The sequence below is a fragment of the Colias eurytheme genome, chromosome 24, assembly GCF_061535395.1.
Source record: "Colias eurytheme isolate Ceu_HAF_F1 chromosome 24, ilColEury1 Martin Lab GWU primary, whole genome shotgun sequence".
NCBI lineage: Eukaryota > Metazoa > Arthropoda > Insecta > Lepidoptera > Pieridae > Colias > Colias eurytheme.
In genome coordinates this window covers 6751324-6767536 of record NC_143003.1, presented here as the reverse complement: position 1 = coordinate 6767536, position 16213 = coordinate 6751324, and the positions used below count along the sequence as shown (strand labels likewise).

Here is a 16213-nt window from a genome sequence, read left to right as displayed (position 1 = left end):
AATTTTGAAATAATTTTAAAATAGGTAACTAGTATAACTACATACTTAGTTATTATACATATCTATATATTTTTCTGGTAAATAGATAGGTATCTAGTAGAATTAATGGACATTACTAGTATCATCAATAAAATTAATCAACGATAAAAAAAAACTATAAAATAAAGCTAGTGTTGTACCTAGTTAGCTAGTTAAAAAATATTGCATTATGAGTTTAAATTTAGGCTACGTCAGTCGTCAACTAAAGTTAATCTAAATGCATTGAAATTAATTAATAGCTCTGTAGTAGGCAAAAGTGAAAGGTTGTTAGACATAAGTCACATCGTAACATTTATAAAGAACCTGATTAGGAACCGATCTCATACTCGCGTTCCAGTACGAAATCAGTTGAGCACCTTGAGATCGTTGCTGTTTATAAATACACTAGCCGTGCCCCGCGGTTTCACCCGCATTGCTCCGCTCCTGTTGGCCTTAGCGTGATGATATATAGCCTATAGCCTTCCTCGATAAATGGGCTATCTAACACCGAAAGAATTTTTCAAATCGGACTAATAGTTCCTGAGATTAGCGCTTTGAAACAAACAAACTCTTCAGCTTTATAATATTAGTATAGATATCAAGAGCGTCTCAAATGCGATCGCTCGCATTGGCGGGATCATAAACATCGATTTTTGGGAGCCAATCATGCTACTTAGCGTCACAGCCCACAGGCCACAGCGTGTTCATAAGAGCCGAGTGTTGTTTTAATCAACGCTAAACTCAGCTGAAAACGCAACCCTTCTTCAAGGGTCTTCAAGTTGTTAATTGCTCCGAGCTTCAAGCGAAGAGTGAACCGGTACCTACTAGGGAAGCGCGTACCATCTTAGTCCGCATCTTAGATTTCCATCAGGCGAGATTGTGGTCAAGCGCTTCCCTATCTAGAGTAAAAGAAAAACCCCAAGTGACAACTCAAGTTTAGATTATAGTATAGCTAAGCAGCTTAAATTTTTACGTAAGAGCATACTCAATTCTGAGACCGGTTATTAATACGGGCCTTACTCTACAGTACCTAGAACATAAGTACATAATATAATAACGAAATATACTATTTTAATACTGGCATAGCGCCATCAGCAATGTAAACGTTCTGAAGTGTACATGTAAACGTATGTCTATATCAATTGATATTATCGATTGATGATAAAAATCCTCAAGTGTCGACTTTGCATTGAACGTAAACGCAAAATGATTTTGAAGTAAACTAACGTCGCGTCGGGTGTGACGGGGCTACAAAATGGGAAAATCATGGATAACGCCGTTCAAAAAACAAGTAAGTGTATTATTTAACCTATACATAATACTTTATGAATAGTTATAGGTATATAGTTTGTATTCGCTATGTATAAATTTTAATTGCAAATTTGGTATGCATGACTGACGAAATATAAAACAGTATTTTTATAAACCTTTAAACGTTTGCTACTGTATATGTACTTACGTATGTAATCATGTAAAGATATATTTTATTAGGAAATATTGTATGGATATTGCATATAACATAAATAATATTACCTATATATTGAATTACCCCTTGTACTCAGCTAAATATGTGTGGTAAGATCTTTGTATGTTGAGCATAAGTGTTTGTGTAGCGTGTGTTTTTTGTAGCGGCCACATGGAATGTCATCATGGCGTTTCTGCGTAGTTAGTTGTCAGTTTTGTTGAAAACGGTTCAAATCATTTGCTTTAATAACGTTTAAATCCTGCTGTGTTGTGTACCTAATGTACCTATATACTATGATCACCTTTAAGAATATCAAAAGTATCAAAATGTTTTTTTTCTACTAAAGCCGATGTTACCAGGTCCATATTTTTTAAATTTTCCGCCCTTTGCTGGGTTCAGCTTTGACTGGTCAGACTCTACTGTACAATTCGTTAATGCAAATTAATTATCCAGCAAATTAGGTATTATATTTGTGGTTATAGTCTGTTTAACATACTAATATAGATTTAAACTTGATATTTTAATTAAATATCGCTAAATAATGATTTATTTTGCATCTTCCAAATATTACCTTTTACATTCGGATATACAGGATGTCCCAGCAACGGTATACTAAGCCCCAAGGAGGTTATAGTTTTGCATACGCTGAGTACTTATTATTATTTAAAATAATTTATTAGTCTTTAATGATTTTATTTGGACAACACTTATATTTATTTTTGACAAAATTAATATGCGTTTATTTATAAGCGATCCACATGGTAGGTAAAGAATATTACAGTATAGCCTTGTAGGCTATATAGAGCATCCAGGGATACTTCCGGAAATCGATCCAATATTTCCTGGGATTAGCTCGTTCAAACAAACAACCAGCCTGCAAATTTTCGACGTTCGCAAGAGCATCATAACCTATAAGGTATTTCCCGTGAATCTCGAAATTTGGTACAAAAGCAACGTCTCATAGCACAGATAAAGGAAAAAATGCGAAAAGTATTAATTTTAAGTTACAAGTTACAACATAAACTCAAACTCAAACATTTATTTATTCAATTAGACATCTTTAAGAAGCACTTTTGAATCGCCATAACATATTTTTAACATTTACCACCGATTCGGAAAGCAGTATCATAATCACTACATAGTATAAAACAAAGTCGCTTTCTCTGTCCCTATGTCCCTTAAATCCCTTAAGTCCCTAAATCTTTAAAACTCGCAACGGATTTTGATGCGGTTTTTTTTAATAGATAGAGTGATTCATTGATTTTAGACAAAGCGGGCGAAGACGCGGGCGGTAAGCTAGCAATATAATAAAACAGTAAGGTTTGTAGCTTCTGTCCGACTCGCACTTAATCTTTAAAAAAAAAACAATGTTATTAGATTGGATTGACGTAAGTTTTAGAAGTAGCGATTAAATAAATAAAATATACACTTCCATATCTTGATATTGTAGCTAAGTATTTGTCACATGTTATCGTTTACATAACAATATATCGATAACATAGCGCATACTTCAAAACAACACTTGTTTTCCAACATACTTTACATTTCACAAGTAAAACTTAAGTTAAATCATGTTAAACTTTATAGACATTTTTAAGAGTAGTAACTTCAAGGTACTACCGTACTACATATACTTAGGTACTTTTTAATTTAGCTCGTGCCGCAAGCCTTGTGGTAAACATTATCGTCTATACTCTATAGTGCTCTGGGATCGCGTACATTTTTAAAATCGGTCGAATAGTTCCTGAGATTAGGACGTGTAAACAAACTCTTTAGATTTATATTATTGGATAAATTATGAAGTATGTATTAGCCGTTTTCAGTATGTATTATTTTAACTCAAGCAGAATTTAAAACAATGTACTTTAAGACTCTACCTAATGATAGAGTGCAACTGAAAAAAATATTCTAAGCAAATAAGTTCATTTTCCGTGTCTGTATGAACTACATAATGAAGAGAGCCTATAGGTATCTCAGTATATCTTTTATAATTAATTATTTATACATATTTATTATTTACCTAGTTACCTACCCAAAAATTGAGTTTATTACTCGTAAGTAATAAGCGAAGAAGTAGTTCAAACATTAACATTAGTATAATAAACATAATAGCGACCCACGCGAAGTTTCACTACAAAAAAAATCTATCAAAATCCGTTCGGTAGTTTTACAGATACATAGATCAGACAGATCAGACAGGGGAGCGACTTTTCTTTAATACTTAAATTATAATAATTATACAGTGATGTTTATTTTTTTAAGACACCAAACGTACACAAAAATATCCTAGTCAAACTGCAGTGACGAATTTAAACCTTATATTCCTAAACATAAATGCTATTTTCCAGTGCTTCGTAACCCTGGGGGTGTCGTTGAACCTATCATCCCATGGCCTGACGATGGGGTTTGCAGCCATCGTGCTGCCGCAGCTCCGACAGCCAGACTCCATCATACCAGTTGATGATACCGCAGGATCTTGGATTTGTAAGTAAATTTGGTTAATCTTGATGATTCTATAATTTTATAACGCTTGTATTAGCTTTACCTGTATGTTTGTATGTTGATCTACTTAAACGGACAGATTTAATTCAAACTTTGAACACTTTTATAGGATCCGTGGCAATATATTTTGTGTGTGTGTAGCTGTAGGTAGTTATTGGTCAATTAGTGGTGTTTCTTCATAATGAACTGTTCTATATGATGATTGATTTCATAACGAATTATGACAAGAATCGGGCTCAGAATTAAAGTTAAATTAATAATATTGATTCTTATTAGATTGACCTTTGAAATATCAAAGATCGATTTCCCCCATGTTTACTTATCGCAAAAGAAATAATCTTTATATCCCCTATACTTCTGTAACTCAGTAACTGATAGAAGCCAAGGCCTTACTGATGATTAGATTATAAATCGCGACAGTAGATACAATTATTGTGAGTCAGTTTCCTCAAAACAATAATTGGAGATAAAACTTGACGTCAAAATCCAGAAGTGTGCGCATGCACTATCTTAGATAATAAAGATATATTGAGAAAAATCATGTTAAAAAGTGTTTTATTGATATTTTTAAAGAATAGAAAAATTCAATCACTAGACGGGTTCGAACGTGTGAAACCACTGTGAAACGCTCGCTAAGCGAAAAAGCAGGTTCGAATCCCGCGATTATTTCATTTTTAAAAAAATTCTCATTTATAAAGCATTTGAATGTTATAAAACTAAATATCAAAGTGTTTTATTTCCAAAAGTTATTACGGTTAAAAAGTAACCGAAAAAAACCAGCAGAAATTTCACATATCCCCTATTTGTAATAAGTATTAAGAAATAAATAAACCACTGAAGCTGATTGGATCTGGCAAACCGTAGGTACATATCTCTTGTGGAACAGATTATTGAGATAATCAAAGCTTTAGAGAAAATAATCCCCAAGCAATAGTTATTAACCAATATAACCACGAAATCTTATCTACCTACTGGTTACTCTTAATCAGTTATAGCTAATTTATCTTCTGATGCAGAAACGTTGATAATTTTGATAATAATTACTATTAATTACATAATTTTTGATAATTTTACACGGGCCTATAACTCCACGCGTCATTGTAAAAAATAAAAATCGATATCGATTACCTAGTTAGTTAGATTATTTTTAGAGTTTGATACATTCAATCAACTTAAAGTAAAATAAACAATAATAAGCTATTGCATAGCTTCTATCGCGGGCCTTGAGCGCGGGGACCGAATCGAGAAATTCCGTAACGAAAAAACCTCACGCTCCCCACTCCGACGGGCTCGGAGGTGTGGCTTGAAGGCATGCTATGCAATAGCTTTACCGCGGCAGTCCCCGAGTGCCACACATCTTTTTATGTATACCTAAACTATATGATATTCACTAATTGTAACTTTGTGTATCTTTTCAGCTGCAATCATAGGCTTCGCATTGATAGTGGGTAACTTCATAATCCCGACAGTAATGGCAAAATATGGCCGGAAGACTGCAAACGTTTTGAGCATAATCACCATGCTTCTCGGCTGGTTTTGCATCATATTGGCGACCAACATAAAAGTCTTGCTCATCGGAAGATTTCTGAAAGGATGTGCTATGGGCATGACTGCTTCGTTGGGTCCAGTGTTGATAGGAGAATATACTAGCCCAAAAAACAGAGGAGCCTTCTTGACCACGATATCTCTATCAATTGCTACAGGAGTTGTTTTCGTCCACACCTTGGGAGCGTTTTTCCATTGGCAAATAGCCGCATTGGTCTGCGCTTTTCTAATGTTCATAGATCTACTGATAGTCTTGTATTCGCCAGAGACGCCGACGTGGTTGTCAGACCAAGGCCGCTATGCGGAAAGCGAGAAAGTATTCAGGTGGCTCCGAGGCGACACTGAAGACGAAGAATTGAAGAGAATGCTTGAAACTAGTATGATCGTAAGAGAAGCGAAGGCCGAGGTTATAGTAGAGGACACTTTCTCTAAACGCATGAAGGCAAACTTCGCTTTCTTCAACGCTACTATACGCAAAAGGGAATTCTACAAACCCATCTTTATAATGATCCATATTTACACATTGAGTCAATGGTCTGGAGCAAATATATTAGCAGCTTACACTATCGATTTGTTTACTAACGTAATCGGCACTGAAGTTCATATCTATTTGATGGTAATCACGTTAGGAACTCAAAGAATTATATCGAACGGGATAGCTGTATACATAATTAAGAAAGTGAAGCGTAGAACCATGTTGATGGCAACCGTTGGAATAAATTTGTTTGCATACTTGGCAATAGCCGCGTACAGCTATCTTAAAGCGCATCAAATGCTTCCTTATGACCATCCTTTTATAGGAATCTTCTTAATTCACATCCACATGGTATCAATAGCCACGGGAACTGTTCCTTTGCCATTTATTATTGCTGGTGAAGTATTCCCCTTGGATTACAGAAGTCTAGCGGGTAGCATCAGCGTTTTCTTCCTTTCCGGAAACTTTTTCATAATTTTGAAGACTGTGCCATATTTATTTAAGACGATCGGAGTGCATGGGGCCTATGTTATTTATGCAGCTGTTGTGGCGTATTGCGTTGTCATAGCATATTTCTTCTTGCCTGAAACGAAGGATAGGACATTGCAAGAAATTGAAGACGAATTTAGGGGAAGACCACTTTCTCCTGAAGAAGTGAAATCAACTCAGTCTTTGACGTCTGTGAAACATAATCAAGACAGGCGATGCAGTAGCCCTGTAATATAAGTTAAATAAGTGATAGGTATAGAATAATTTATTTATTGACGAGTAAGTTTAAAGTGAAGTGAAAGAATGATGTGTTCATAAATTAATGTTTATTTCATCTATGTAAGTAGTTATGTGGAAACGTGTTATTTTGTTATTGCGACAATTTCAAGCAAATATAACGTAGTTACCTAATACGAATTGGGTTAGTTGTCTAAAGAGGATGCTCACTGTGGTTGTGATCATAGACTTACATTTTGGTAATAAGAACATAAAAATATGACTTATTTACAAACATAGAAAGTTACATTCGAATTTATTTATGTTCCATTTTTTTTAAATAAAAACGGCTGTGTTCGTCCATTTATATCATTACTAGGTATACTATAAGTTAGTTACTAAGAAGTTGTAAATATGTTATTATTGTTAAATACTCATAAATAAAGATAATAAATTAATTGATAGTGGTTTCATTACCAAGACATTTTATTTCAAATGCTCCGCTTTAGGTTATCCGATCTTTTTTTTCTTATTAAACATATACTGTGCTCCGCGGTTTTACCCGCATTGCTCCGATCCTATTGGTCTTAGCGTGATGATAATATAGCCTTTCTCAATAAATGGGCTAACGCTGAGTTTTGCAAATGAGACCAGTAGTTCCTGAGATAGCGCATTCAAGCTAACAAACTCTTCAGCTTTATAATATTAGTATGATCTTTATATTAATTAACTACTATCAATACTACACTAGGATACTTTTTATATGTGAGTCTTTCTTTCTATAATGTCATGCCTTAGCCGTAAAAACGGCAAAACAGCATAAATTTCAATGAAATTTTAAATGAAAACACAGGGCTACTTTTGTCTGTCTGTTACTCAATTACGCCTAAACTACTGAACCAATTTGCATGAAATTTGGTGTGGAGATGTTTTGATACCCGAGAAAGGACATAGGCTACCTTTTATTCCGTCAGTACTCGGATCACAGACACAATAGAAAATCTATTGTGTCTCGGCCCGATCGGGCCGCTCGGTGGTCAATGGGTTATTGCGAAATATGTACCACGGGCGAAGCCGGGGCGGACCACTAGTAGTTAATATTTGTGCAAAAAAATGATAAGTAACTACATAATAGTAAGGGATAAAATTTATACCTACGATCCTTTGAGATAAGGTTGCTGCCTGTGCCTGTAATATTTGCTGACAGATATTTAGTTGCATTCTATATAATTGAGATATGAGAGCAAAAGTGTCACATCATTTTATAACACGTTTACATTCATTTCAAGCAAATATAACGTACTTTAATATTTATAGTTTTAGTTATTACCAGCTGCGCAACGCGGTTTCACCCGCACGCTAGTTGTTTTTTCCTATTAATCCTAATGTTTCTGTGGGAATATCGGTAAAAAAAATAGCTTAAGTGACTCCTTATAACATCATCTGTCAGTGAAAGTCCCTTCAGAATCGGTCCAGCCGTTCCTGACATTAGCCGGAACAAACAGACAGACAAAAATTGTTAAAATTACTATTTCGGTATATGTATCTACAGTGTATAATCCATGTGAAATTAGTAAAAATAGATTATTTCAATATTCAAAACAGACACTCCAATTTGATAATTGGTATGGCTATGGCGGAATTCGTAATCTTTCGGAGTCAAATATGTAATCTAAAGCTTCAATGAAGGCCATTTATCAAATACCATAAAAAGGTACTACTTACTACTATTGCACAAAAATATATTTTATGGGATATTAATTTATTTTAAAACAATGTATATAATTTTTTCGCATTTTTGGCGTACGTACCATTTCTAGTTCATAGGCCATAAAATCCCCAACCTGTGTAGCAATATGGTTCAAATCAATAAAACAACAGAATACGTCTAGAAAACTCTTTTTTCATTACAACATACAAGTCACCATATAAATCAATATTACATATATTTATGTTATTTTATATACTCTCACGTCTCTCTTACATTTACAATCTGTGGTATAGCGTATAAACAGCATTTTTATTGTTTATTTCAATACAAATAATCGTATTATAGATAAAGCATCCAACTCCACGGTTAGAAATAAAAAGAAAATCACAGTAAATTTTTTAACTCGTGCGCAATTAAAAACCAAACATTATTTAGTAGAAAGAGACAGATATAGTACTGCAATCTTCTCTTTCTTTCTAACCGAGTCTTTCCAACTATATCTATAATACTTTAGAATTCAAACCTTTGTTATTAATTTTTAAATTATATTTAACAAAAGTGTGAAAAATCAATGTGATATAATACTTATTTGCTCTTAAATATTTATATGGCGATGGTCCCATTTGAAACACTAGTTCATAGTTTTTTATATGTTAGTCAGTCATTATGCCAAAAGGATCTAATTTGTTATATAACAATTTTAATTATAGGTAGAGATTATTATCACGTTAACAAATTCATTCGGATTTCTTATAACACCATAATAACACTATTAATATGTATAAATGCATGTGATGTGTTTTGATTAAACGACCATAAATATACGAATATATCTATTATATTAAAAAATAATACGACGAAAAAAAGCACAGAATATTAGTTGATAGCAGTATTTTCATCTGCAAAACAATATGTTATGCTTATACAGACTACATCGTTAATTTTACTTCATTTTAAATTCAAACTCAAACATTTATTTATTCAATTAGACTTCTACTAGAAACACTTTTGAATCGGCATATTTTTTAAATTTTGCCTCCGATTCGGAAAGCAGTATCTGGAAGAACCGGCAAGAAAAAAAGACATGCATATTAATGTAAATCATAATCATTATTTACAATTAAAAATGAAGAGCCAAAAAGTCACTATTAAAAAGCTACACGAAAAAACATCAAACGGGACCACCGCCATTTTGCGTTTTCGTGATTTTTAGAATAAATTTTCCATCAAATAATAACTTTACTGAGGAAATATTCGAGGCACATTACTACATTTATTCTATCTTGATATTACATATCATTTTTCTTATACTTCTTTACCTTTCTAGTTACTAATATATAAAAAAAAAAAAAAAAACTGTGAAATACAGAAATTTGAAAACAAATGCTATATCGAATTTGATATAAAAAAAGAATATACAAATGTATAAAAGAAAATTTTCTAAGTTAGTGCATTGGGGTAAAAAATGGACTTAACTATTTTTGTGAGTGTTTTCTATATATAAAAGAAATATAAAAAAAATATAAGGCTTCGCTTACAAAGGGCTTACAGTATGTATCTATAAATCACATTTACGATCGTCGATCACCCTAATGCACCATTTAGCTAAATTGTATTATGTTTTAAACCCGTAAACCTAAGGGGAAACAATTGATTTTTCATACGTAAAAATTACCTAAGTGTATATTATTTTAAATGGATCAATATCACAACAACTAAAGGGATTTTAAACACATATAATTCCAATCTGGAAAAGCGACAAGCGATTTACACATATAAAAAAAAAAGTGTGTGCGTGTAACCTTTACGCGCGATTGAAGTAAAACTTCTTTGGCGTTGACGACATATATCACTGAAATGATTAAATATTAACTTAAATAAATAAATATTATATTATAATTTATTTATATTTATTATTCATGTGCTTTACAAAGATTATTTAAATGTTATATTAATATTATTCATTCGAAACAGGTAATTGAATGTCATAATAATTTCTTACGTACGAAATTATAGGTTTGTGGTAACTATAATGTGAAACATAAATTTTACTCTCTAAATTTGCTACTTTTCTTGAAAATACAGCATCTATCGTTGTACCGAAACGCGTTGTTGAATGAAGTCGAGAAGTATTCATAGATAAATCAAATTTTTCTTCTAAAAAATCAATTAACGGCTGAGATTCCTGAGAGCGAAAATTAACATTAAAATCTCCAGTTAGAATCATCGGTAATTCATGATAATTACTATTTAAAAGTCGAGAACCTTCAATTGTGAAGTGAAGTAATTGCTGATGAATAAATTTTATGATATTTGTCAGGCTAGTATTTGTAGAAATATAAATAACAACGATAATCACAGGTTGGTCATTCGTATTAACACATCGAACCAAGGCGATGTCACCAATTTGTGAAACCTCATCGGAAATTTGTGATAATATAGTTGGTGAAATATTTTGAATTGGTGTTACATTGTTCAGTGTATCTGTAGATGAATGATATACAGCTACTCCACCAGCAGTTGAGTTGGGTCGTTTGTATTGGGTAACGCAATAAAAATTTTCAATAAGAATTTGTTCGTCATTTTTCATCCAAGTTTCGGAAAATAACAGCAATGTGGACCTTTTTAATACTTTATCATTCAGATCAGAAACATGAGCACGTAAACTTTGGCAGTTGAAGGAAAATAGTGTAATGTTACTCTCATTTACAAGGTTATATAATTCTTCCTGTTGTGTTATTAGGCGAGAATTTGAAAGTCTTTCAAATTCACACTGTAAATCAACTATTCCCCCTGGACGCTTTCTTCCATGATAAAATTTGTTGTCATCGGTGTTTGAGACAATGAACAATCCATTTATATCAGTTACTCGTGATAATGCTACATATAACAGCTGCTGACTGTGACTTTTATTGTATTCATAAACGATTTGATCAAAAGTACCACCTTGAGACTTATGTATTGTAAGCGCACAAGCAGATACTAATGGAAAGTGATTTCTCTTTGCAAATATTGTCTTATTTCTATTCATTGGTACAGATGACGATCTTCGTAAAATTGGGACTGCTGTTCTACTAATGTTTAGAGTTTGAATATGATGGGCAGCTTTTTTCCTAATTTTCTCTCCTATCTTACCAGGAAACTCAAGCCATAAGCGTATGATGTTATCACTGTCATCACGTTCAATATACACTAACTTTCCAACACAACCGTTGGCTAAGCCATCAGATACATCAATATTGGTTGTAATAATGTAAAATTTGTTAAGAACTAATATGATTTCATAAGGCGATCCTCCTGTATCAATAACTGACATTTTATGAAATTGTTGGCGTACATATGCTTCTTGTTCAACTGAATGACAACCTGTTGCTATGGATACTACTTTGTCTTCAGCAATATTTAAAATAGATTGATTATAATCCGCAACATGTTTATTTTTATTTTTAATTTACTTATTTTAAAAGTAATAAATAAACAAGTATATTTAGAGATTTTAAAAAAATTTTGCAATTTAAAATAATGTTTTTAAAACTGTTGAATTTTTCATTCACTTTGCTATTCACAATTGATCCGTTTGAAAATTTGAAAATAAATAATCCTAATTGATTATGATATTTGCCACTAGCTGGCGTATAAGTCAAGAAGCGTGTAGTATATGACATATACTTACAACCAATCAGAATTATTATTTTTAAATGGCGGAAACTACGCAGACTATAGTAAGCGTTACTTCCGTCAGAAAATAAATCTGAGTTACTCCCTAGTCGCGCCTAAAGAAGTTTTACTTCAAAAAATCTTGCACATTTACTTATGTTCAAATGAACCGCCAACGTTCAATTAAACCGCGGTTTAAACCCGTTAAAAACGTGTCATTTTAATATTACTTAATATACTTTCTTACGTCACTGTAAACTATTTGATTACTCGAAATACATAGTCAATAACCGTCTTATTACAAACCATGGTTTAAACCATATCAAGGACTAGTTTAAACCTCTGTTCAAAAGTTAAACCATGAGTTTTTAATCTGGGTTTAAACCAGGTCTAAGTTTTTGTAATAAGACGGTTACTGTTTAAACGAAACAAAATCATATAATGTCATAAATATTAACACCCTGTTGATAATCTAACAATAAAAAAAAAAATTAAGATCCCTCGCAAATACTGTTATATGTTGTATGCAATGTTAAGTTGATTATTTAATATTTTTTATTTATTTATTGTCTTATATGACCTATAAAAGCTCTAGCATCTTATGTTAACGTATTTTTGGAATAAATTCAAGTCATGTATATATATTTTTTATTAAAGTGAAACTTTTATTACATCGTCTCAAACTTTTTGATCTGTGTAGCGCATGTCGCGTGTATCGCGGCTGCCGAGTAGGTATACCTACTCGGCAGCCGACCGTCACGCGACATGCGCTACACAAAGCAGTGTTCGGAACCGTTCGAACAGTTTCACTTTTACCGTGGTTTCATAAAACCACACAACATTTTTTTTATTTATTGTCTTATATGACATATAAAAGCTCTAGCATCTTATGTTAACGTATTTTTGGAATAAATTCAAGTCATGTATATATTTTTTTAATAAAACTACACACACAACATCACAACTTAACTAATATTGATGTTATTTTTCACAATTTGGCTTAGAAAGGTTTTAATTAACTGAATTTAGATTAGGTACTGAATTTATTACAAAAATCTACAAATATTTCACTGGGTAAGTTTCAACCAAAATTGGTCTCATTTAAGGTTAAATTTAATTTTCAAACAAAATTTATTGTGTAAAAAAAACCTGTATTTCAAAGATTACATACAACACATAACAGTATTTGCCAAAAAATGTTCATCTAACAAAATAACAATATAAAAAACGAACTTAAACCTACAAATACTTAAACCGAGTTTACATAGTACATCTCATAAATGTCGGTGGTGGTCAAATCTGTCTTTTACCAATAGTTAACTAATGAGAAGCGATAACCATATATTTTAATTATTATTCTTTACATTGAAATTGAAAAATACTTTTAAAAGACTACAGTAGAATGCTGATTATCCGAACGCCGATTAACCGAATCGCCACTTATCGGAATCGGTCAAACATTTTTATCAAAAAATTTTACCGACCTACGTCTACTATATAAAAAGAAGTCGGGTTTTCCTTCCTGACGCTATAACTCCAGAACGCACGAACCGATTTCCACGGTTTTGCATTCGTTGGAAAGGTCTCGGGCTCCGTGAGGTTTATAACAAAGAAAAGGTGTCTCTGGTGGCGAAACGGAGTTCGCCCGGTTTGCTCGTATGTTATAAATTATAATGCATTTATTTTACATAGAAGAAACTAGGATAGTAATATAAACTAGTAAATATTTTTTTTGGCGGAATTAAAAAAAAACATATTATTTTCTAGATTGCAATCATTAAAGTACAATAAAAATATGTTTTAACTTCTTTCTTTAAGGTTGATGTTCCGACCGTCCCTCCATACATTTTTGATTACCTCTAAACACTTAACACAGACACTATTTCTTTAAAACTAATCATTTTATCACTTCTCTATAATGAAATGTGTGCGCGTTCGACCTTTTTAATCAATAATTTACAATATTTACTTAGAAAAACAACAGTAAAATACCGGAAAAATTTGACACTTCTACAGTAGTGTGCGTGACTTTTGCCAAGCGAAACACGACATAAAGCACGACATCTAGCGCATAGACTATATACTTATTACAGATCTAGCGCGTCAATGTCTAAACGAAAGGCGATGTTTAGACATTGACGCGCTAGATGTCGTGCATTCGCGTTCGTTATCTTATGCATAATGAGCATAATTCTAATAAATCAAAGTTCTGTGTAAAAATTGAGTAATTTCATTTCCAATCGTTGAAAGAAAATAACAATAAAATAAAATAAAACTAATGACCTTAGAAACTATGTTTTTTTTTATTTATTACTCATTATTGTTCGTCCGTCGTAGGTCTGTAAACTGTATTGTACACTGAAGGTAAATGGTACTGTAGGTACTTTAGTTCGGCGTCGTCGCTCGTCGGCTTGATATAAAATTACATTCTTGATTTCATTGACACGCGCTATGATTTGCGCGCGGAATTTCTTGTGTTGTGAATTTATTTTTGTATGCTATGCATTTTAATTGATTCAAATTGCAATGTTTCTCTAGTATGCATTTGAGACTATATTGTAAATTGTAATAATTGATCGTGGGTATAGTAATTAATTATTCTAATAACGCAATTAGTAATATATGTATTTTCGGTGGGATTCAAAACAAAAAATTGGCCCGTGATTTTTATGAAATTTCACCACATTGCAAATCACATCAATCATAGTTCATACACATGTATGACGAAAGTGATTAGTATTGTGGCTAACATTGACTCATCAGTTCATCACTGAAACCAGTGATAAATCAGTACCTATATCATATTGTGTTTGAATATTTTTAAACAATGATATAAGTATACAATTATTATAAATCGGTAAACTATCAAAGTAATCACAAACTTGCAAACATTGGTAAAATGTCCAGTAGTTTATGAGCCTATTCATTACAATCAAACAAACAAACAAAGTTTTCCTCTTTATAATATTAGTGTAGACAAACACTATGAATACGATCACGAATGCAAATTCGGGGATTTTCTAATTATTGCTAAATAATAATTGAATTCGTTTTGAAATACTCTATAATTTTTAGTGTATAAATAGACATTTATAATTTGGTGCTCATTTTTTTTGTACTGCTAACGCTATTGTAGGTACCTATTTTCGTTGTTTTATTTCAAGTGAACACGGCCATACAATTTTGTCACGAGCCGCCTATGATTGTAGGTACTTTTGTTAGGCTCCTTCGTCGTCCGCGTCGGCTCGAAAGTTCTTGATTTCATTGTCACGCGCTATGATTTGCGCGCGGATTTTCTTGTGTTGTGAATTTATTTTTGTATTATTATTATTTTTTATTTTTTATTTTATTTTATTGATTCAAATAAAATATTTCACTAGTATGCATTTGAGACTATATTGTATTATGTATAATTTATCGTAGGTATAGTTATTCTTATAACGCAGTTATATTTTCGGTGGGACAATTTGACCCGTGATTTTTCTGAAATATCACCACGTTGCAAATCACATCAATCATACACACGTATGACGAAAGTATAGTGGCTATAATTGACTCATCAGTTCATCACTGAAACCAGTGATAAATCAGTACATATATCATATTTTATTGTGTTTGAATATTTTTTAAACAACGATATATACAATATTATTATAAATCGGTAAACTACCAAAGTACTTCCGAATTTTCAGACAGACAAACAAGTAGTTTGAACACGCAGTTTTCTTATACTAGTAGCAAAAATCAAAAATCAATCAAATCAATATGCTTTTCCGAATTTTCAGACAGACACACAATTTTATTAGTTTGTTTTAGCAAAGTAGGTACCTATACCTATACGCTTACGTCGCGCGTCGCGTCGTCGAAAACGGTGCGCCCAGAAACAAACATACCTAATTCAGTTACAATCCTTTTTTTGTTCCGTAATTTATTGTATTTATTCTAATACGATTTTTTTTATTCGTCGGCCAGTTCTACTAGGTATAAAAAGATAAAATTGAAATATAATTATTGTAGCGACAGCCATATTATGTTACTATGTTTTCGTAAATATGTTTTTCACCTTCCTGGTTATTTTCACATAATCTTATCTTATATATAAAAATGAATCGCAAAATGTGTTGGTAAGCGCATA

At 32.3% G+C, this 16213-nt stretch overlaps 1 protein-coding gene across 1 annotated transcript; it reads left to right on the top strand.

Annotated features, from left to right (window-relative positions):
- The first annotated feature begins 825 nt into the window (after positions 1–825).
- Positions 826–6971, top strand: LOC149898028 (facilitated trehalose transporter Tret1-like). The gene is made up of 3 exons (XM_090115904.1): positions 826–1309; positions 3832–3967; positions 5404–6971. The coding sequence occupies exons 1-3, from the start codon at positions 1274–1276 to the stop codon at positions 6729–6731; spliced, it is 1500 nt and encodes a 499-aa protein (XP_089972030.1). The 5' UTR covers positions 826–1273; the 3' UTR covers positions 6732–6971.
- Positions 6972–16213: the final 9242 nt, after the last annotated feature.